Below are 20,415 nucleotides of genomic sequence, written 5' to 3' on the forward strand. Positions count from 1 at the left end.
CTGGAGATGGGGCTCGGGGAGTAATTAGGATTAGATGAGGGCATGGAGGTGGAGGCCCCCTGCTGGGATTAGGAAGGGACCAGAGCCCTCTCTCCACCATGTAAAGAGACAGCAAGAAGGCAGGTGTCTGCAAGCCAGGAAGAGAGCTCCCACCAGGACCCAAATCTGCAGGCGCCTTGATCTTAGACTTCCAGCCTCCAGAACTGTGAGAAATAAATGGCTATTGTTTCAGTAATCCAATCTGTGACATTTTGTTACAGCCGCCAAGCTGACTAAGACAAGATTCCAGAGTGATATGAACAACCGCCAAATATCTATTTGGCCCTCTGCTAGCTGGCTTCCGCTTTTGTGAAGAGGACAAAAAGTGGGACCTCGCTGACATCACCAAGGTCAGAGGACTGGTGGCAAGGGAGGGGATTCAGCTGCTCCTCAAGCCTTCATTCTGGGAAGGCGAGGGGCTCTGTGCCTGAGGGGGGGGGGCACACTTGTGCTGACGAGGCTGGTGAGGGTGGGGACCCAAAAGGGACCTGACAGTAGGATAACTTCAGAAAGGCGAGCCAGGGCCCAGCTGCTTGGTGAGAACAGACAGATGAGGCTGTGCGGCTGGAACAGGGCGACACCACCAAGGGTCCGAAACACCAAGCCCTTTCCTGGGACATTTCCCACTGGGTTCCTTTTTTTCCAACAGTGTATTTGGAAAATTCCAAACCTACAGAAAAGTTGGAAGAATAATACAATGGACACACATATACCCTTCACCTTAACATTTTGCCATCCACGCATTCTCTGTACACACACACACACACACACACACACACACACACACACACTGTGTGACTTGAAGCACGATGTGTCATCCCTAAATGTTTCAGCATACGTCTTCTTAAGAACAGGACATTTTTCTACATAACCACAATGCCAGCATCACACTTAAGAAATTGAGCATTAATACAATAAAATGATCTAAGAAACATTCATTTCAAAAGTGCCCCAATTATCTCCCCAATGTTCTTTATAGCTCCCCACCCCTACCCTGATCCAGAATCCAATCAAAGATCAGGCATTGCCTTTGTCTGTCACGTCTCCTTAGTGTCTCTTAATCTAGAAGAGTCTCCCTGCCTGTTTTGTGTTTGGTGACATCGGCCAGCTGCCTTTTAGGCCAGCAGTCTTTGAGTAGAGCTAGGACCAGTGGGTCAAGGTCTGAGTTCTGGCACAGACTCAGTGATTTAACTCTAGTACTATTTGAATGACCCTTGACCCTTCGCCTTTGACCATTGCTTGGGAATCCTAAGACATAGCCTTGCTGGAACCCACATGTCCATTAGGTAAAAAGTCAGGCAATCCTAAAACCCCAACCTACACATCAGCACCAGAAAGCACTGTTTCCTGGCCTTAACAGGGACCAGCTCTGGCTCTGGACATTGTTTGCCATAATTCTTTTCGAGGGTGGGACACGCCTGTCCTGCTTGTCTGCTGCCCACCCCACACCAATTCCTAAGAAAGACTGAAAAGAAAGAGGTTCTCATGCTACAGATCTGCTCGTGGCGGGCCTCCTAGCCCTGGCCTGGCTGATCTACCCCATTTCCTTAGTTGCTGCTCAGTGTCAGTGTCCCAGCCCATCACAGGCCCTCAGGGAGGGCCAGCATCTCAGCAGACCTTTGTGGGGATTCAGAGCCACAACCCAAGGCTGCCTCCCTGGGCTCCTGGATCCTTCTCAATAATCAGCTTTGTGAGTCGGGGCAGCGGCTGCCCCCGGCCTCTGGGGCCTCCTGGCAGGGAGGATGCCCATTGGATTAGAAGAGATGCAGTTAATGGAAAATGAAGGGGGAGGGGAGAGGCGAGTTAAGTGCTGCTCTCCTGGAGCAGTGACTGCCCGCTCCCTCCCTCCTCTCCCCCTGCTGCCCTTCACTTAGTGAGAGGCAAGGAGGCTGGCTGAGGGCCCCACCTGCTGCCTCCCCCAAAAGTGACCTGAGTTATTTTCCCCAGGGGTCTTTCCAGCCTGTACTGCAGGCTCTGGCTGAGTGAAAATGAGCAGACAGCACTGGGACCTGCTCTTGAAAATACCCAAGTCCATTTCCAGACAATTTCTTAGTAGCTTCTCCAGGGGGAACCCCACCACTGGAAGTTGGGGGACAGTGGATATCTGTGTCCCCTGCCCCCAGCACCTGACCCCAGGCCCTTATGCACAGCAATGACTTAATGCTTGCCAGTTAGTTGAGGGGGACTCGCTCACAGTTGAGGGGGCTCGCTCGTTCAGAAAGGGAGGGGGACCTAACCCCAAAAGGGAAGGGCAAGATCTCCCTCCGAGACAGGAAACTGACCTCAACTTGATTCTCAAGTTGGGTGGATTCTCAGGTCAGGGTGTGGTAGAGGGAGGACTGGCATAAGCCGTGGGCATCAGAGTCTGGTGGCCCATGAACCTCTGTAGGGTGCCTTGTCCTTCGAAACACCCACTCACCCTTACAGGACATGCTTTCTCCCAGACAGAGACCAACTGTGCCAGGGCTGTTATTTAAACAACACTAAACCAATTACATTAGATATCATATTGCTGGGAGCCCAAAGGCCTCGGAAAGTTCTTTCAGAAGAGCTGTAACCCAGAGGCTCAAGGTAGCACTGAGTGCCACTAAAGGACATTTTCAACTTCAGTCTAGACGCTACCACTGGGTGGCTGAGGGCCACCGTGTAAACTAGGAGAAGGAAGGGCTGATTGAGAGCAAGCCTGAGAAGAGTGCACACATCTCTCCTGTTCCCAAGAGGACTGGGTGCAGGCACGAACCCCAGATATGGGAGCAAACCTAACACATGAGCACCCATCCAAACCCTACCTCATGGCCATGGGTGAGGTTAGCTTCGATGGCAGAGCCTCGGTCCCCTCCGAGAGCGCTAGTTCCCATTAACCCCAGTTCCTGGCCACCCTGAGATGAACAGCACAGCTCTCCGCAGGCTGGTTAGATAGAGTCCACTGTAATGACACAATTAGTCACCCACTTGTCAAGCAAAGCGCTGTTCTGGTACCCTTACTCAGCAAACAGAAGGCCTCTGCCTGCCCTCCTCCCACCAAGGTTTTCTCTCCAGTGTAACCCACTGTGGCCAGCAAAATGCAGAGTGGGCCCTGCAGACATGCTGACATTGCACCAAAGCCCCCTGCTCGGGGTTTCGACCGCCCTGGCCATTCTCCCTTCCAAGAACAGGAGCTCAGGAGTAAGGACAAGGCATTCAGATCAGACTCAGGACCCTTGGTGGTGGCCTGGAGGGGCCAAGGTGCTGAAATCCTGGGAAGGTGCCTGGCAAGTAGGCTTTCAATCTAAAGAGGGGCGTGGGCAGAAGTGTCTGGGGCTGGCGCGTGGGTGCAGGCGAGCTACCAGTCAGTTCTGGATATCCTGAAGCAAGACAGCGGCCAGGCCCAGGGGACAGCGTGGGAGTGAGCTGGGGGCAGAGAAGGAGTGTGGGTTTGGGGCGCTCAGCTGAGCTGCAGGAGGCTTTGTCTTGCTTCTTCACTCCACACTGGCCAGGCTTATCTGCTACCCCAGGGGAGATGCGCCAAAGCACAGGAGCAGTTTGAAAAGGACAATGAGAATGACGGCGAAGGTCGGTGCCTTTCTCCCAGTGCGCACCCCCTCCCGTGCGCCTCACCGGCGGCATCACTGACTTGTTAAAAAAGTATTCTGATTTTTTTTCACAAGCACGGCAACTCTCATAGCTGGCCTTGAAGCCGGCCACAGGCACGTGGATTTGGGAACCCGTGAGCGGGCGGGGTGGGGATGGGGGTGTGCGCCCAGGGAGAGACGCTGCGGCACAGCCGTGACTGTGCCGGGAAGGAGGGAGCCCCGGCGCCGGGCTCGGGGACGCCGGGAGGAGGACAGCAAGCAAAGCAACAAAACACAACTCGGACAGGCTCGGCCCTCGGCGTCACTTTGTGGGGCAGGATGATGAGTTTGCGCGCCGGACCCTCCTTTCCTGCCGCCCGCGGGCTCTGTCCTCCCGGGGGACACCCGGCCCGAGGCTGGGAGCCCGGTTCCCGGCTCCGCGGGGGGCGGCAGGGGTCGACCCGAGCCGCGGGGAATCCCGGCCGGGGTGGGAAGGGGCTCCGGGGTCCGTACCTGCCTCGCCTCGGCGGCCTGTTCTTCCGCCTCCGCCGGCCCGGCGCGCTCCCCCGGCCCCGCGGCTTCTCCCGGCCCCTCGGGCGCAGCCCCCGGCTCCGGGGCTCCGGGGCCGCAGGGCGCGGGGGTGCCGCCGGCCTCGCCCTGGGGCGCGGGCTCCGGGGGCGCGGGGGCGGGGTCTGAGCTCGCGGCCGGTCCGCGCCGCACCAGCAGCCAGGCGAGCAGCAGCGCCAGCGCGGTGACCAGCGCCGAGAGCGCGGCCAGCAGCTCGGCGGGCGCCTCCATCGTGCCGCTGCCGCCCGCCCGAGTGCCAGCCCGCTGGGACCCCGAGGGATCCGCCGCGTGCCCGCCCGCGCCCCGCCCCGGGGCGGAGCCCTCGCGGCGCCCCGCCCCGCCCCAGACATCCTCGGTCCGGGGGGCGATGACACTGGGGACCTGAGCCCGCACTCCTAGGGAAGCGCGGCACCTGAGACCGAGGAGGGCCAACCCTTCCCTGCTCCGGGCAGGCCTGACGCTTAGAGTTTAGGCTCCTTTTGAAAACCGGTTTGAAATACTCATTACTTAGGTGCCCTTAGATTGTCATCTCTCGGCATCATTTTAGCCCTGTCAAGTTATCTTAGACCGTTTTGGAAATATAAGTACTAGTTTGAGCCAAGTAAAGCCAGGAAGACTCACGTAAAATGACACGGGGCTGCCTGTAGGACAGTGGAAACCCAACGTCATCCCCTTTACTTTTAGCCAGTTCATAGACAGGGCCACAGCTGCTTTTATGCGTAGGTTGCCTTAACCCACGTTCGCAGAGGCCATTTCCAGTTCCTGGCCTGTGAATGCCCCTTCTGGGTCGGAACCCAGCAGTCTTCAACACTCGCCTCTGTAATGTGGCTGCCCAGCAGACAGGTTTCTGGAATTCAGCTGTTAAGGGCCTTGGGTCAGCTGTTTCCCCTACTGACTTTTCTCTTTGCATAATTCTGGAAGGCGGTGAGATGAGGGAAAGGAACTCTACTGTTTTTGTTTCTTCAGATCCTCCCAGGGTCTGTTGCTGAACAGTGTATGTTTGAGATAAATATAACAAAAACCAATTTCTTATCACTCCCAACCCCCACTCTAGTTAAACAAACATGGGGCTGGCAAAGTCTGTCAGGTACCATGGTGAACATAAGGCCTAATGTTGAAAAAACAGGGTTCTGGTTTTTGCTGAGGATGCATTTAATATTGTTTTGGAAAACTGCAGTGCCTGAGCTGGTCTGTGATGTAAGACACGATGTTAGATGGATGCTTCCTTTTAAATGGAAAATGCAAGTGCGCTCGCTCGTAAGCTTCATGGGCTCCAGGTGTGACTAACAGGATTCTAGCAACAGTGAGCTCAGTCCTGCTGCCTCACGTAGTATTAAGGGGAACATGCAAAAAAAAGTTAGTGCTCGCTGATGAAACATGCCCCACAACTGTAACATGTGCAATGGGGTTTATCTCTTGCCTACTGGCTTTTGACCCCCCGGGGACTTGCAGCCAAAGAGGGCCTTATTTTTGTCCCGTCCCTATTGTTTTAAAATATGCAAGTATATATTTAAGAGGTTCTACTGTGGAGATAACCTCAGTTACCATGAAAGGAAACCAAGATAAAATGCAAAAAAAACCCCAAAACAACTCCAAATCAAGTTGCTTTATTTAAAGTGATGACCAAGTTTCATCCAAGTGAAAGTTAAAAAGACCAATGGAATGGCAGAGCCCTGGGCATTCCGTGGGCCCTTGCAGCCAGATGGAAGCAGAACCAGGAGGCTGCTCAGTGTTGTTTGACAATGACGGTCGGCACGAGGTGCTCAGCACAGTCCGGGTCCTTCTGTGGTGTCCTCACCTGCCAGACAGCAGGTGGGGGCCAGATGTTTCGAGTTTCTGGACTAACAAAGCTGAGAGCCACTGCCTGAGGGCACACAGTGCAAGTGGTTTTGCTGGACTCAGTGTCACACCTTGACAGGAGCCAGGGAGGGGGCATGTGAGGAAAGACCAGACTCCACACGGACCAGCAGTGCTTGGAACACACATGACAAACAACTTACTTGTGGAAAGGCTACACACTCCAGGGTGCTAAGGTGTGTGCGTCCACACCCACCTCCTGGACAGTACCTGGTCAGTACCTCCAACATTTACCCAGAACTCTTTTTTTTTTTTTTTTTTTTTTTATGGGGGAAGGAGAACAGGGCTTTATTGGGGAACAGTGTGTACTTCCAGGACTTTTTCCCAAGTCAAATTGTTGTCCTTTCAATCTTAGTTGTGGAGGGCGCAGCTCAGCTCCAGGTCCAGTTGCCATTGTTAGTTGCAGGGGGCGCAGCCCACCATCCCTTGCAGGAGTCAAACTGGCAACCTTGTGGTTGAGAGTCTGTGCTCCAACCGAGCCATCTATCCGAGCCATCTATCCGGGAGCTCAGCAGCAGCTCAGCTCAAGGTGCCGTGTTCAATCTTAGTTGCAGGGGGCGCTGCCCACTATCCCTCAACTCGAGGAATTGAACTGGCAACCTTGTGGTTGAGAGCCCACTGGTCCATGTGGGAATCGAACCGGTAGCCTTCGGAGTTAGGAGCCTGGAGCTCTAACTGCCTGAGCCACCGGCTGGCCCTACCCAGAACTCTTCCATCACACAGTCTCATCCAGGGCCTAAATCCCATCAAGGCTGAGCCTTTAAGAACTTCGGAAAGCAAATGCACCACCAGCCTCCTGGCTGATCCTTAAATACCGTTAGCTAATTTACAGAGGAGCCACGTACTAAGTTAAGAATACAGCTATAATGATAGTTGTTTCTTTTATGAAGATCTCATACACTTCCGTTTCGTAAGGCCTGAACTGCCTTTTCTGGTTGTGAAAATCCGTGCACAGCTCTACCTACCCCGACCAGCGTCCCTCATGAACAGCACACTCACTTCAGGCCCCACCAGCTCAGGCTTTCACCGCTCCATCTATCTCCAGCACCCAGAACGGTGCCTCGCACCCAAACATTTGTAGAATGCTTGAATGATTAATAAAAGGGCATCTGCAAACATGAGCAAGACGTGAGGAATGTCCCCTCAAAGGTGTCACCTTACACATCCTAGTGCAGCCAGGTGCAGCACAGGACCCTTCGCGATGACAGTGAAACCCTGGTGCCTCCCTCACTCCCAAAGACCCAGAGACCTCCTGATGGCCTGGCTGTCCTGGGTCCCCCACCCTGCTCCTCCCCATCTGTAGTTCCTAATCCAAGATCCCTTCTTCCGAGACCAGCTCGTTGGTAACATTAGCTGTCATCTCGGAGAATCATCTCTCAGAACAGTTTAATGTTGTATCCTTCACCTCACTCGTGTTCACCCCACTCAAAGGAGCAGCTCATGCCAGATGAGTAGAAGGGTTAACTGTGGGACTGTGGATCCCTTGTTCCCACGCACAACCCCCACTCCACTCCCTTATCACGGTTCCCCCACCTCGTCCCTGATCCCTTATTTTCAGATATTGTTTACTTAACAGGAATCACCTTTGCCCTCTGGGGAAGGAAACCTGGGTGACTAATCTCTCAAACTCAAATTGCCACTGGACCATCCCAGCCACTGCAGCCACTGCAGCGCATCTCATCACGCCCCCTGGTGGCATACAGCCTTTTGGTTTTAAACTGAAGTTTAGAGAGAAGCAGTTGGCAGGAATTTGAGAGGAAGGTGTGATAGCAGGTAGCAATACCGAGAAAAAGATAAAAGCCTTTAGAAAATGGCACAAAAGGTTTTTTCAGAAGAAGGAAGAGGAACGCCATTCAGATATTAATACAGACATTATGCCTTTAGGGTTTGACCTCACTCACACCCAGGCACAGACCAGGCCCAGCCTGCAACCAGCCGGGGTGCCTGACGGGGTGGTTGGGGTGCTGGTGGGGAGGAGAGCAGCACTTCAGGCAGGTAGGGCAATGGGAGCCAATGCCAGGAAGGAAGCAGCTCTCCATCCAACCCAACAACATGTAGGCTGGCATTTTAGGAGGCAGAAAACTGGACTAAGACAAAATAGGGAGCAGCCTCCTACAGAAAAGCCCCATGACAGAGCCAGTGTCAGGAAATGCTAACCAGTCCGTTACAAATGTAACATTAGTCTCGGCCCTATTTATCATGTAAGCTCTACGAGAAGAACACATTGAACACCTTCCCCACTCTGTTCGTAAACAGAAACCCCGATGTGTCATCCCTCCCCAAAGTACAGCACACAAAACTAGGCCTGGAATTTAACACCCTCTCTGACTGTGGAGAGAAGGGAACGAATCCCAGGATAGTACTAGGCAGTGGCGAGTGGTGCTGGACACGCTGGCTGGGTACTGCTGCTGAACTGGAACGAATGGTGACATACAGGAAGGGGGCACACTCACACTGCACCTTACGTGTAACCGATTCACACACAAATCCAAGTCCACTCACTACTCTCAGCACTCTGCATGCTGCGGCCAGCTCTGTGGACAGCAGAAGTGCCTTACCAACATCAGAGAGGTGACAGGCGCAACAAGACACTCAAAGGACCACAACCCTCCAGCCTTGGAGTCAACCAGCTTGGTTTTAAAGGAGACGGCATAGAACCTTCTTACCCAACATGCGTCACGTCAGCCTTCAGTGTTTCACTGAGCTTGCTGAGTTTTTAAACTTCTTCACAATCTATTCTTAATGAGCAGTAAAAACAGCGTTTGACTGAGGACAGAAGCTTGGATCAGAGGATGATCCAAATTCAAAGACAAAGGAGAAGGGAGAAGATGTGGTTACCAACAGCTTACGTGGGAGCCACCTCAGGGAGTTGCTTTATCTGCTCAGGGGTGAGCCGGCCTCCATAAGTGTCCCTAATCCTGCCAAGGAAAGTACAACTGCCTGTAATCAGCATGTAGACAGCACAGCTGGGTGCAAAGCTGGAAGGAAATGTTAGAAGCAAAACCCCCGAGGACCCCCACGTTTAAGTAACAGCAGCGCTCTCTCTAGAAATTTTTCCTACAAATTAGAAAGTCACACCTCAAGGGCAGATACAAGTTAGTAACAATAGACACAACTTAAAAAGGCAAGAAATCTAAGTATGGCTGTGAAAAGGACAACTTGGGTTGAGAAATGCACATTCTACATCCACTTGAATAAAACACCTGAATTTCCCCATGGAATTCCAGCCAGAACATAGAGAATGAGGAAGAGAAAATAAAGGAATGTGGGTCCTAAACTTTCATGAACACATCGAAGAAAACACTCAGCTGCTCGGAGGTACAAAGAACCTAACAGGAACGTTACCTGTGAAGTGACGCAGCTGAGACCTTCACACTTAGAATCCTACAAACGACAGTATTATACCATCTTCCTGAAACCTCGCGCCTTCATGCTACTGACACACACACTACACACTACACTACACTACACTAGCACAGGGACACAGGGCTCTGGAATGTAAAGGCCCGGGACGCTGGCAGGGTCACGAGACTTCACCGTGAGCCTGTTAGTGCCCAGCACGGGGGCAGGAGCATGCAAAGACTATGTTACTGATTTTTACTTTAAGTTTTAGCTTATTTAAATCCAATCTTGTTTTTTTAAAAATGGAGACATTATTAAGATTTTATTAAAACATCTGAGTTCTCTGCTGCTGTCTGGCTTGGCGCAACCCTCAAAGCAGCAGGAGACCAACCTCAGGCTCTTTAGAAGATGCCAGGAACTGCTTGAGTATTTTCCCCCTTCGCTGCTGTTATGACCCCCCCAGCGAGGGGACACACCAATGGAGTCACGACTTTCCCCCAAGACTACGATAAGAGTGACATGGGAAGGTTCTGGTATTCTCAAAAGGAAAAAAAAGGAATTCAAAGATATAAAAGTCATTTAATTTTTATTAAATAATGTAAAGGGTTTCTTGGCACCATCCAGACAGATTTGCCTTTATGCATAAAACAAGCCACGTTAACTTGCATCGGAAGCAGGGAGAAAAGCTACTGCAGCAAATGCTGAGTGAATGGCCTCGTACCCCAGGAGCGTCCTCATTCTGGCTTTCTTTCGCTGGCCATCCCCGTGTCTGCAGGATCCGACAGGCTGCCCTCCCTGGGCCCTGCCCCTCGCTGCGGGCATGTCCGCCTACACAGACAACGGCTGTGCTTGGTCACCTGGAGGAGCTGCGCTCTTTGCTCACACAGTCGTCCTGGGAGGTGGTGTCCCCATTTCCCATCATGCTGCACGTCCTCCTCTTCTTCCTGCGGTGCACCGTCCCGTCACCTTCAGACCCTGACTCACACTGGACACGAGAGGAGGAAAACACAGGGATTCAACCTGGACCCATTTCTTCAGTAAGCAAACCTCCAACCTCAGGAGACAGCACAAATATTGTCCACTTTCCCCCAGAAGCAAAGCAGCCGTGTGTGACCGCTTCATAATATAGTCTGCACAGCCATCTCCTCAGACATTCCTGGCTCCCAAAGAATTACAATCTTCCCTCAGGTGGCAAGTGTCCCCACAGTGTTCTCTAACAGAAGGATTATTTGTTTGAAATCAGGACACCCACTCTAAGAACATGTACAGCCAGCATTCTGAGATCGCGCTATGGAATTTCACTCGACCAACACAGAGCCTGATGCGTGCAAGAGCAGCACGTGACATTCACAACGCACAGCACTTCCTGCCATAAGGAAGCATGAAATCAGCCCATGCTGCAGTTACGGGACAAATGTCATCTGCTAAGGGCACAGGCCCTTCTTACCCAACATCATTTGAGCTGTTAGCAAGTCACTGACTTGGCTGGGTTTCTAGGCTCACAATTTACCTCCCACAGGGAAAATTCTTAACCTGGCCTTTGAGGTCAGAATGCTCGGAGTGTGAATCCTGACACCGCTATTTGCCAGCTGTGTGTCAGGGCATTTATTTAGTGGAATTTCAACCTCTTGAGGTTGTGACGATTCACATACACGTATAAAGCTATAAAATGGGCAAACGTCACCACACAGCCCGACTGATGGCAGTTGTAGTTCTGAGAAGGGAAGTGGAAACCATTCACATCTTTCTCCCTCCTGGATGGCAGGAGGGAGCGTCACTTCTGGTTTTCTCGGGGTGACCTGCCCTGAAGGCCTCACCTCTGAGTCTGAGTCAGACGAGCTGGAACTGGACGAGCTGGAGGAGTCACTCGAGCTGTCGGAGGCGATCCCTGTGGATTCCTGCAGGTCAACGGAGTCGGCCAGGACCGCCAGCTCGGGGTGCTCTTGCTTCAAGATCCTGAGAGACAAGGCACGTTCTCAGTGCTGGGACACGCAGCGACACCCACACAAGTAACCCAGATTCAAAGCTGAGACCTGCCTCTCTTAGAAGCACCTAGGAACGCCAGGGTGCCTCTGTCGGAATGAGTGATGCCGAGTGGTGAGTACACGAGTCCACAGGCTGGGAACAAAAGCCCCAACATGCTGCTCAGGCTTTTCCGAAAGGAAAACTAGCTCAATGTACTCCGGGTACCAACGGCGCCAATGAGTCAGACGTGCTGCCAACTCGCGAGGCAACGTTTCCTTGAGTTAGTCTTGGTTTTATCCCCTTGGGAGAAAGTCTCTCTTGCATTTGTTTCCCCTGAACTTTTCCTAGCTGATTTTTTTCTGCACCTTTCCTTTCCACAGCACACAGCACTTAATGATTGGCGTTGGGCTTGGTTAAATTCTATTTGTAAGAGTAGAAACCATTTGGTCTGTAAAAAATAACAAGTGTCAAGTAACAGAGAGGGTCCCCCCTCACTCAAAGGTAAAACTGAACTGGACTTTCAGAGGCAGCAGCCCTCCCGTAGGAACCTAACCTGGGACCGTAACCAGGAACAAAAGACCTGCTATAAGGTAAGGTCTTTCGAATGACCAAAACGTAGCAGCCTACGGGAGGGAGGGAGGAAGTGGGCCTCAGATGCCCAAGAGTTGGGGAGAACAAAGCCACCACCCTTGCTGGCCCTCTCAGCAGGGGGGCTGAGCACTGAACAAGCCAGAATCCCTCTCTTACCCCGAGAGCTGGTCCCTCCAGGTCAGGGTTGGGACACAGTGGCACGGGGTGGCTGGGGGTGGCTTGCACTGCCGCTGCCCGTGCTGTATCTGTTCTGTGGATAAACAGAGGAGCTAAGTCTCCAGGGCGGTCACCTCACTCATAAGAACTGAAGGTAATAAGTTCAAATGGGAATAATGTTTCTGGGTAAGAAAAAGAAACAACCAAAATAAAACCCAAATAAAATGGCTTCCTTTGCTAGTGCTAGCTTTGGGGGAAAAACCAAAACCAAACAAACAAACAGAAAACGAGAAACAATCCCAACTGTGACCATGTTTTGACTGACTGGCTTCCATCAAACATGCAGTCTTACGCTGTCACCTCCAGGCTGGCAAGCACCCTGAGAACTAGCCCTGACCTGGGACCCGCTCGCTCTCCTCTACCCACGAGCTCTTGCAGTCCCAGCTTTTTCCAGGCCTGTCTAAAATCCGCACGTTATTGCAGCAGTGGACTCTTTCCATTTTATCTCTGGGTTAGAAACTGGAACAAAGCAAAAGGAAGGAGAAGTCTCTCACCTGTACCATTTCCTCGACAACTTTGGTCTCCCTCTTACCGTCTTGTGCCATACAACAGGGAAGTTGGTGCTGCTGGCAAAATTCTGGGTGACGGCAATGGTGGTATCAAGATTGAGGACAACGTGCCACCAGCCTCCTGCAATCCAACAGGCGAGCCGTTAAATCGGGTTTGGGTCTGCACACCACCACTCCCACACAGAAAGTGCACATACAGCACTTCGGAAGCAGGGATTCCTAGCACAAGGGAGCGCCTCAGAGTGGTAAATGCTCCTCCTGACCCAGGAATCACAAGAGACCTGTCAGTGTAAAGTCTTATCGGAGTACGGCTGTGCCTGTTTGTTTACGGGTTGTCTATGGCTGCTGTCTTGCCACACGGGCAGACTTGAGCAAAGGCGACAGACACCGTCTGGCTGCAGTGCCTAAAATATTTATTCTCTGGCCCGTGATAGGAAAAGTGTGCCCACCCGTTAATCCAAAGCTGTGACCCAAACTGTAAAGGCAGCAAGTTCTTCAGCTTCTAGGACACTTATCTTAAATGCTCTCACTTCCAGCACTTAACCCATCAAAAGGACTTGTGCAGGCATCAGGGGTGGGATTTCCTGACTCTTGCTGTAAGTCACTATTTCCTGACTCAATCCACCCAGTGCGTCAAAACCCCAAGTTGCAGAAATATGCACAAATCAGAACATACACAAGACATTAAGGATAAAAATGAGCAGGATCGTTACATAAAGTTTATCAGCTGAATAACTATGGTGTATACCTGAGACTAATGTAATATTTTGTTAGCCACATTTTAATAAAAATCTTTAAAAAAATAAAAACAGAAAAAAAGAGTTTATCTGTAGTCATCATACATTTATGTTATAAGAAACGTGGACAGCAGCCCTTAAGCATTTGACAACGACACAGTGACATTTTCTGTCTGGGGTGGGCGCCAGTAGAGTTCATTTAGTCAACATGCAGAGGGATTTCTTTGACTCACTCTGGATGTAGTTCTCCAAATCGACAAATTACTAAATTCAAAGAAAGTACTTTCTTTCCGTTCATTTTATACCTGGTACAAAGACAGTCTCTCCTGGTTTTTGTAAGATTTCCAAGGGTTTGAATTCGGGTGGCCAAGTTGGAAGCTGTGTCCGGGGATAAATGATATTAAACCACGTAATAGCTTCATCTTGCTGGTTCCCTCCTTCTTCGCGGGTCACCTTGATGAGTTCCCTGGGCGTGCTGGTAGGGAACAGGCACCAGCGCTTGTGGCCCTGAACTAAGGCATTCCAGGCACTGGTTCCCAGGGGGTCGATGTGAATTCCGGTTCCAGAGCGTGGTGGCCCCATTACAAACCACCTGAAGGATGAAAACATTCAAGACATGAAGAGTAATTTAGCTACACACACACACCTACCCACTCCACAAAATGACAAGGTCACAGTTGTATACAATCTGTTACCTTTATTTCAAAGAGTACACAAATTCTGGGACATGCAAATGCCGAGTGAATTGTGCACGGAAAAACAGAAAAGAAAAATCACTGACGTGGCTCACTGCTGGACTTTTTAAGTATTAAGACTTCCCTTACAGATCAGTGGTTCAACTTTGGTTACACGTTTGAATCACCTGGGGAGCTTTCTCAAATCCTGATGCCCAGGCAGCACCCCAGAACAATTAAACTAGAGTCCGTAGGGCTCTGGTAGGACCAGGCGGGCATCAGCAGCCCCCTAATTAAGTCCCACGGACTGTTTTGGAAAAAGGTGAGCTGGCTGACACATGCTGTTGTAGAGAAGGCAGTAACGGACACTTTACCTGTAAGGGGGCCTGCGCTTCTCCCCTGCATACTGGAAAAGGTCATCAGTGAAAAACTTGGGCACCTTGTAGTCTTCCAAAAGTTTCCTTCTTTTGGGATGCTCGCCGTAGCTGCTGTCAAAGATGTAAAGGGGACTGTCATCTCGAGTGCTCTCCATGTACTCGATGTAGTATTTCATCTTCATCTTCACAGAGTAGCCGTCGTTGTCCTCACCACACTTGAACTTCTGGTTCCGGTACTTCCTTTTCAGCCGCTCCAGAGTCCACTTCTCCTGCGCAGACCAGCCCTCCTGGGCGTTCAGCAGAACCACGGGCTTGTAAGGTCGTTCGTATCGCTCCACGAATTCTCCCACGGACAGCTGTAGCGCGTCTGCCCTTTCCACGTTATCCTGGAGAAATCAGAAAGGACCTGTCCAGTTAAAACACACACACACGGGCGGCCCATAGGGGCGTCCCCAGGGCCCGTTGGCAACGACACACCTAAGAAGCCAGAGTTTTGTTTCCTGGCTTCTCTTTTTCGGGGAAAGGACCCGCGTGGGTTCGGGCACGGCGCACCCCGCGCCACCCACCCAGAGGAGGAGGGCTGCGCATCTCACGCGCGTGGCCTTGGACAGCTAGGTCCCCAGGGAGCCCGCCATCCCACGGGAGCGCGGGGCGCACGGCCTCCCTTCGCGGGTCCAGCTGCCCGGCAGGCGCGGCCGCCGCACCGGAGGAAGCAGGCCCGCCCGGGAGCGCGGCCCGACCACCGAGCTCCGCGGGCTGCGGGCGAGCCCGTCCGCGCTCCCGGTGCCACGCTCGGCCCGCCCCGACCCTGCCCCGCGAGGGGAGCGCGGCCGCCCGGGGACGCCGCGCCCAGCCCGGGCCGCTCACCGCCACGGCCGCCGGGCTCAGGGAGAAGCTCTCGTAGTAGTTGTGCCGGGTCCAGTCCAGCGAGTCCTTCAGCTCCGGCCGCGCACTCCGCTTGGCCTCGCGGATCCGCTTCTTGCTCTTGTGGTTCATCCTGCGAGGTCACCAGCTGGTTCCGCGACGACCTCGGCGGAGCTCGCTTCCTGCCACCAACGCCCCCCTTCCCGGCGCAGCGGCGGCGGCACTGAAACGCCCTTCGCTCGGGCCGGCGCCTTTACAATCGCCTTCCAGAAAATTCACTCCCCAACCACCTCCCGGGCCTCGGATTGGGCTCGCGGTTGCGCTCTTCCCCGCCCCCCAGCCTCTCACGGTCAGCCATTGGCCTCGGCGCCTCAGCGTCCGCCTTCACACGCGTCGCGTTCCCGCCATGTTGGGAAGGTCAGGGCTGCCAAGTAGCCGCCTCACGGCGGGCGCCCCCCTACGCCCTCTTCCGGCCGCCTCACTTCCGGCAGCGCGCCGCCTGTCCGCGGGCCGCTTCCGGCTGGCGCGTGGCGGCTTCTCCTCTTCTCTGTCTGATTTGCTTGGCTTTGGGGTTGTTTTTCTCGCCGTGGGGCCACTTCGTCGCCCAAGGGGTGCTTTTCCTCTTCCCGCCGTCGGGGTTTAGCGACCCGACGGGGCCTGCGGAGGACCACGTGGCACCGGGGAAGCGGCCCCAGCCGGCCCAGGGCCCCGCGGGCGCGCGCATCCTGGCAGCCCGGCTCCCCGCGTTGTTGCGGGCCCTCCAGGGGGCCGCCGCGTCCCCTCTGAGCGAGCGTGAACTCCGAGGGCATGTGGTCCGGACCCAGCGCTTTCGGTTCTCGGAGGAGCCGGGCCTGGGAGCGGACGGGGCCGTGCTGGAGGTTTGCGTCCCGCAGGTGCGTGCAGCTGCACCCGCCGGGAAGTGTCTCGGGTCCTCTGCGGTGGCGCCCTAGGACCGGAGCGGTTCTCAGCATCCCTGGGGAGGCGGGAGGGGTGTCCGCGGTTTCCTGCCTTAGGTTGGTCAACAGCGAAAGGTTTGGTATGAAGCCTTTTGGCGTATTACATGTCTTTCAATAAGGACTTTGGGGACCCTGCCGGGAAGGGGCCTCTCCACTCCCGAATATTTCCTGCCAGATAAGTGGTTTTCTCGACACCTATTTTCTTTGAAGGGATTTTTAATTCAGCCTTATCTGGGATCAAGGGTTCCAACCCTCACTGCCCAAATAGTTTCTTGGCTTGGCACTTTCAGCTCACGGCTGTCCCCAAACTGAATAGTTGTACCTTATATGCGTACGGTTTTTCAAAGCACTTGCACGTTGCAGTGTTTGGTTTGTTTCTCACAGCAGCCTGTGACTTAGCTATTAGTAACAGTTTAAAGATGTAAAACAGTTTAAGAGGAATTAAAGGCTCAAGTGGAACCCATTTCTGGTAGTTTCTAAATGCCTTCACGTTGAAATACCCATCTGGATTTCTTCCCAAATTTAGGGAGTGAGATACTCCTTATAACGGAGGTCTCTCTTCTTTACATCTAAATCCGCACAACTCATTCCGGTCAGAAATCCTTCATTGTACTCCTGGGTAAAATCTACCAGGGCCGGCTTTCTTGCCTTTTATTCACGCTGCACCCCCCTACAGTTAGAACAGTGCCTACCATATTTTAGGCACTAATATTTTTGTTGAGTGGATTAAATGATTAAGTTCAGACCTTGGTTCCATCACCTTTGATACTTTTACCACTTCAGCCTCCTTTTCTACCACCCCACTAGGGGCACACTTTGCTCTAGAAAACAAAGACGTCGTTTTGCAGTTTAATTGCTAACTTTGTATGTTTATTTTGTACCTAGCACTGTACTGAGTAGTTTGCATTGAATAGTCCTGATCACCCTACGGGATAGTATCTAGCAGTTGAGAAAACTGAAGCACAGACAGGTTAAATGACGAGTGAGGTCACACAGCTAGTAAATTACAGCTCTGGAGTTCCAACCCAGGTAGGCTCATTCCAGAGTTGTGAGCTGTTATCTTGCCTCCCTAAATAACAGGCTCTCACAATTCTCTGCCTTTTGAAAGGCTTTGTAAGCTGCCTGCCTTCCTAATGCCAGGATTCAGCTCCAGTCAAACCTCTTTGGGGATGTCTTCCTAGGACCATATTGTTTCCCATTAGCATACCAAGTTATGCCTATTCTTAAAATCCTCCAATGTTTTCTTGCACGTAAAAGCTAAACTCCCTGTGGCCTACAAGACCGCACAGGTCAGCCCTTGCCTTCCCTGGGACCTCTGCTTGCACTACACAATGCTGCCTCCAACCCCAATACCTGTGCTCTGTAGTCCTGCCAGAGGCTTTAGTTCCTGCTTCTGGGCCTTTGCCTGAATTATCCTCTCCCCATCTAGGGCAGCCACCTTATGGCCATTGCCCTCCCTCCGTTACTCTTGCAACACAGTGTTTGTAGCATTATCACCAACCAAAAAATCTATTTGCTTGTAGCCTCTCTCCCCAGTAAGTATATATATGTATACACGAGCATATGTGTATATGTGCTCCAGGAGAGTTAACATCCTCAGCCTAGAAGAGCTAAACCACTCAGTTCCCGCCTAAATGCTTGTTGAATGGTGTACTTACACATGGTATTGCAGTTTTATACCCCACATAGAATGTGGAGAGCAGGCAACTCTTTTTTGTAGTGGATGCCAGTGCCAGGCACTTGGTAATTTTTGTAGAAATATTCTTCCAGCAGATGAGTTGACATACCAAAAAAACTCTTTACAGGTCCTGCATCTGCAGTACGGAATGTATGTTTGGCCCTGTGCTGTGGTCCTGGCCCAGTACCTGTGGTTTCACAGAAGATGTCTGCCAGGAAAGGCCATCTTAGAGGTACAAGTGCCCTTGAGGTTTCAAAAAAAAAACCCCGTGTTCAGATTTAAGTCTACATGCTTGCTATGGGTTTTAAGTATTTTTAAACTGGGGGTGGGGGTGATTTGGCCAGCTTGTAAGGCCTGAGTTGAGAATGCTTTTTATATTTGGAAAGTGGTGTTTAAAGAAACAAAGACTGTGGCCCACCAAAACTATTTACTGTTTGGCTCTTCAGTTTTCTGATCCCTTATTCTAAGTGAAGCCAATTGACTAATTTTAGTTATGGGTTCTTGGCATGGAAGCAATCGTTAAGGCCATCCTTCTAGGGTGTTTCAACTGGGCCATCTGGGCTCTAGCACTTGTAGTCTTTCTCACAAAACAACCCATTCCATTTTCAGAAATCTTGAGATTAGTTTTAAAACGTATCCCAGGCTTTCTCATCACTCCACCTGACCTGCTTAAAAGTCTTGAAGAAACATGTCAAATTTGCAGAAATAGTACTATACTTAAACCCAAAGACTTAAGACAAACCAGAAGCTTAAGAACACCGAACTTTTGCAAAACCTGTAAATGAAGGGAAGGCATTTCCCATACTTCTGGCTTCCAAATAGTGGTGTTAGGCATTCAGAAAAGATCAAGAATCTCTATGCCCATCCTCAAACTGGAAAATGAGATTTTGTTTCAATTAGTACGTTAATAAAGGCATTCTTCCCTGGTACTATTCCTTAGTGTAAGTGCCTTGTCACTTTCAAGGCCCAACTGGGAAGTCCCCTTGGGTAGAAAGACACGTAGATCTCACTATTCACCTAAAAGCAATTAAAAGTGGTAGTTAACTGGCTGTGCATGCAAATCACCCATCGAACTTCCAGGGACCTGGTATCCTATAATTATGAGCTCCTTTTAACAGATCATAAGAGAACTTAAAAATGAAACTACTTTCCTGGGCATATTAAGCAATGAAAACTGCCTGATACGTTGTTTGGCAACAGTCAGTTGCAGAATCGAGCTGTGAGATTTTGTAACTGCCCTTTGGCCCAATTAAATGGAATCACAAGGAACTCAAATTCAAAGCCTAAGCTTCATGTACTAAGGCAGTCTTAGTTACATGCTATAGACTAACTCAAAAAGAACGAAACCTTGAGTCTGAAAGTTAATGAAATAGGAAACTTAGCTAAGACCCCAAATTCTTTGCAATTCTGAGCAAAACTCTGAAATGTCATCTTTTCATTAGATTGGAGCTGGAGTGAGCCTTCCAGGAATTATAGCTGCAAAATGTGGCGCTGAAGTAATACTGTCCGACAGTTCAGAATTGCCTCACTGTCTAGAAATCTGTCGGAAAAGCTGCCAGATGAATGACCTGCCACAGGTACGTGTTGTAGGACTTACGTGGGGTCACGTATCTCAGGATCTTCTGGCTCTACCATCACAAGATATTATCCTTGCATCTGATGTGTTCTTTGAACCAGAAGGTAAACTTTTGCTTTTCATTTTTCAGTAAATTTGGTCACAGATGCAATGTTAAGTAGAAATGTCTTAATAAAGTCCTCTCCTCTCAGATTTTGAAGATATTTTAACTACAGTATATTTTTTGATGCAGAAGAACCCCAAGGCCCAATTGTGGTCTACTTACCAGGTAAGAAGGTAAGCCTAACTAAATCTTGACTTACTCTCAATTTTATTAACTTACAGCCTTATTATTCATGCAAAACCTAGTGTAAGGACAAAATGGAAGTGTATCTAAAGCAAAACAGGAAAAGCATGATTTTTACAAACAATTTATTTTCAGTGCTGACTGGTCACTTGAAGCTTTGCTCTACAAGTGGGATATGAAATGTATCCACATTCCTCTGGAGTCTTTTGATGCAGACAAAGAAGATATAGCAGAATCTGCCCTTCCAGGAAGACATACTGTTGAAATGCTGGTCATCTCCTTTGCAAAGGACAGTCTCTGAATTACACCTACAAGCTGTTTTGGGACAATGTCAATACTGATTAGCAACCTGGCACGCCAACTAGGACTCAGACCACTTCAGCTTCTTGAGTACAAGCAGTGGATCTGAAGATGGTCAAATGTTGGCCTTAGATTGTGATGGGCCACCTAAACAACACTCAATGGGTTACATAACCATGAAAACAAAAATTAAAACACCTATTAAGCAAAAGGACTCAAAGATTGTTCCTAAGTTGTTAAAATAGGGCATAAATTAGGTTATGACAAGGGGTTACCCACAATCTCAAGAAAGTGCTACCTTAGAGCATTGACTTTAGGGATAGTGGGTGC

At 51.0% G+C, this 20,415-nt stretch overlaps 3 protein-coding genes across 14 annotated transcripts in view; 1 reads left to right on the plus strand and 2 right to left on the minus strand.

The window, feature by feature from the left end:
- The window catches only part of MXRA7 (matrix remodeling associated 7), a 28,453-nt gene extending 24,004 nt beyond the window's left edge, over positions 1 to 4,449 (minus strand). For 2 of the 3 annotated variants that reach the window (XM_081029336.1, XM_081029337.1), the window contains exon 1: positions 4,104 to 4,437. In XM_081029336.1, coding sequence (XP_080885462.1) covers positions 4,104 to 4,388 — 285 coding nt within the window. In that variant the 5' untranslated portion in view covers positions 4,389 to 4,437. Of the gene's footprint in view, positions 1 to 4,103 lie in introns of all 3 variants that reach the window. The other variant, XM_081029338.1, reaches the window with a different exon arrangement.
- On the plus strand, positions 260 to 20,394 carry METTL23 (methyltransferase 23, arginine). 6 transcript variants are annotated; one of them, XM_081029330.1, is made up of 5 exons: positions 260 to 389; positions 18,051 to 18,155; positions 19,366 to 19,603; positions 19,691 to 19,775; positions 19,921 to 20,394. In XM_081029330.1, the coding sequence occupies exons 2-5, from the start codon at positions 18,072 to 18,074 to the stop codon at positions 20,084 to 20,086; spliced, it is 573 nt and encodes a 190-aa protein (XP_080885456.1). In that variant the 5' UTR covers positions 260 to 389; positions 18,051 to 18,071; the 3' UTR covers positions 20,087 to 20,394. The 6 variants fall into 6 exon arrangements, with proteins under 6 accessions (XP_080885456.1, XP_080885460.1, XP_080885455.1 ...); XM_081029334.1 differs by lacking the exon at positions 260 to 389 and adding an exon at positions 15,782 to 16,182 and having other exon boundaries at positions 19,366 to 19,500; positions 19,732 to 19,767; positions 19,921 to 20,292; XM_081029329.1 differs by lacking the exon at positions 260 to 389 and adding an exon at positions 15,786 to 16,182.
- On the minus strand, positions 9,918 to 15,715 carry JMJD6 (jumonji domain containing 6, arginine demethylase and lysine hydroxylase). Of its 5 annotated transcripts, XR_013991931.1 has the most exons (8): positions 15,293 to 15,577; positions 14,423 to 14,811; positions 13,680 to 13,966; positions 12,623 to 12,758; positions 12,069 to 12,157; positions 11,394 to 11,769; positions 11,174 to 11,312; positions 9,927 to 10,341 (listed from the first exon to the last, which is right to left on the minus strand). XR_013991931.1 is itself a non-coding variant. In XM_081028693.1 (7 exons), exons 1-7 carry the CDS (start codon positions 15,419 to 15,421, stop codon positions 10,210 to 10,212), a joined length of 1,263 nt encoding a protein of 420 aa, XP_080884819.1. In that variant the 5' UTR covers positions 15,422 to 15,577; the 3' UTR covers positions 9,928 to 10,209. The 5 variants fall into 5 exon arrangements, 2 of the variants coding, with proteins under 2 accessions (XP_080884818.1, XP_080884819.1); XR_013991930.1 differs by lacking the exon at positions 11,394 to 11,769 and having other exon boundaries at positions 9,918 to 10,341; positions 12,069 to 12,162; positions 15,293 to 15,582; XR_013991932.1 differs by lacking the exon at positions 11,394 to 11,769 and having other exon boundaries at positions 9,928 to 10,341.
- Positions 20,395 to 20,415: the final 21 nt, after the last annotated feature.

The sequence above is a fragment of the Rhinolophus hipposideros genome, assembly GCF_964194185.1.
Source record: "Rhinolophus hipposideros genome assembly, chromosome: 20".
Classification (NCBI taxonomy): domain Eukaryota; kingdom Metazoa; phylum Chordata; class Mammalia; order Chiroptera; family Rhinolophidae; genus Rhinolophus; species Rhinolophus hipposideros.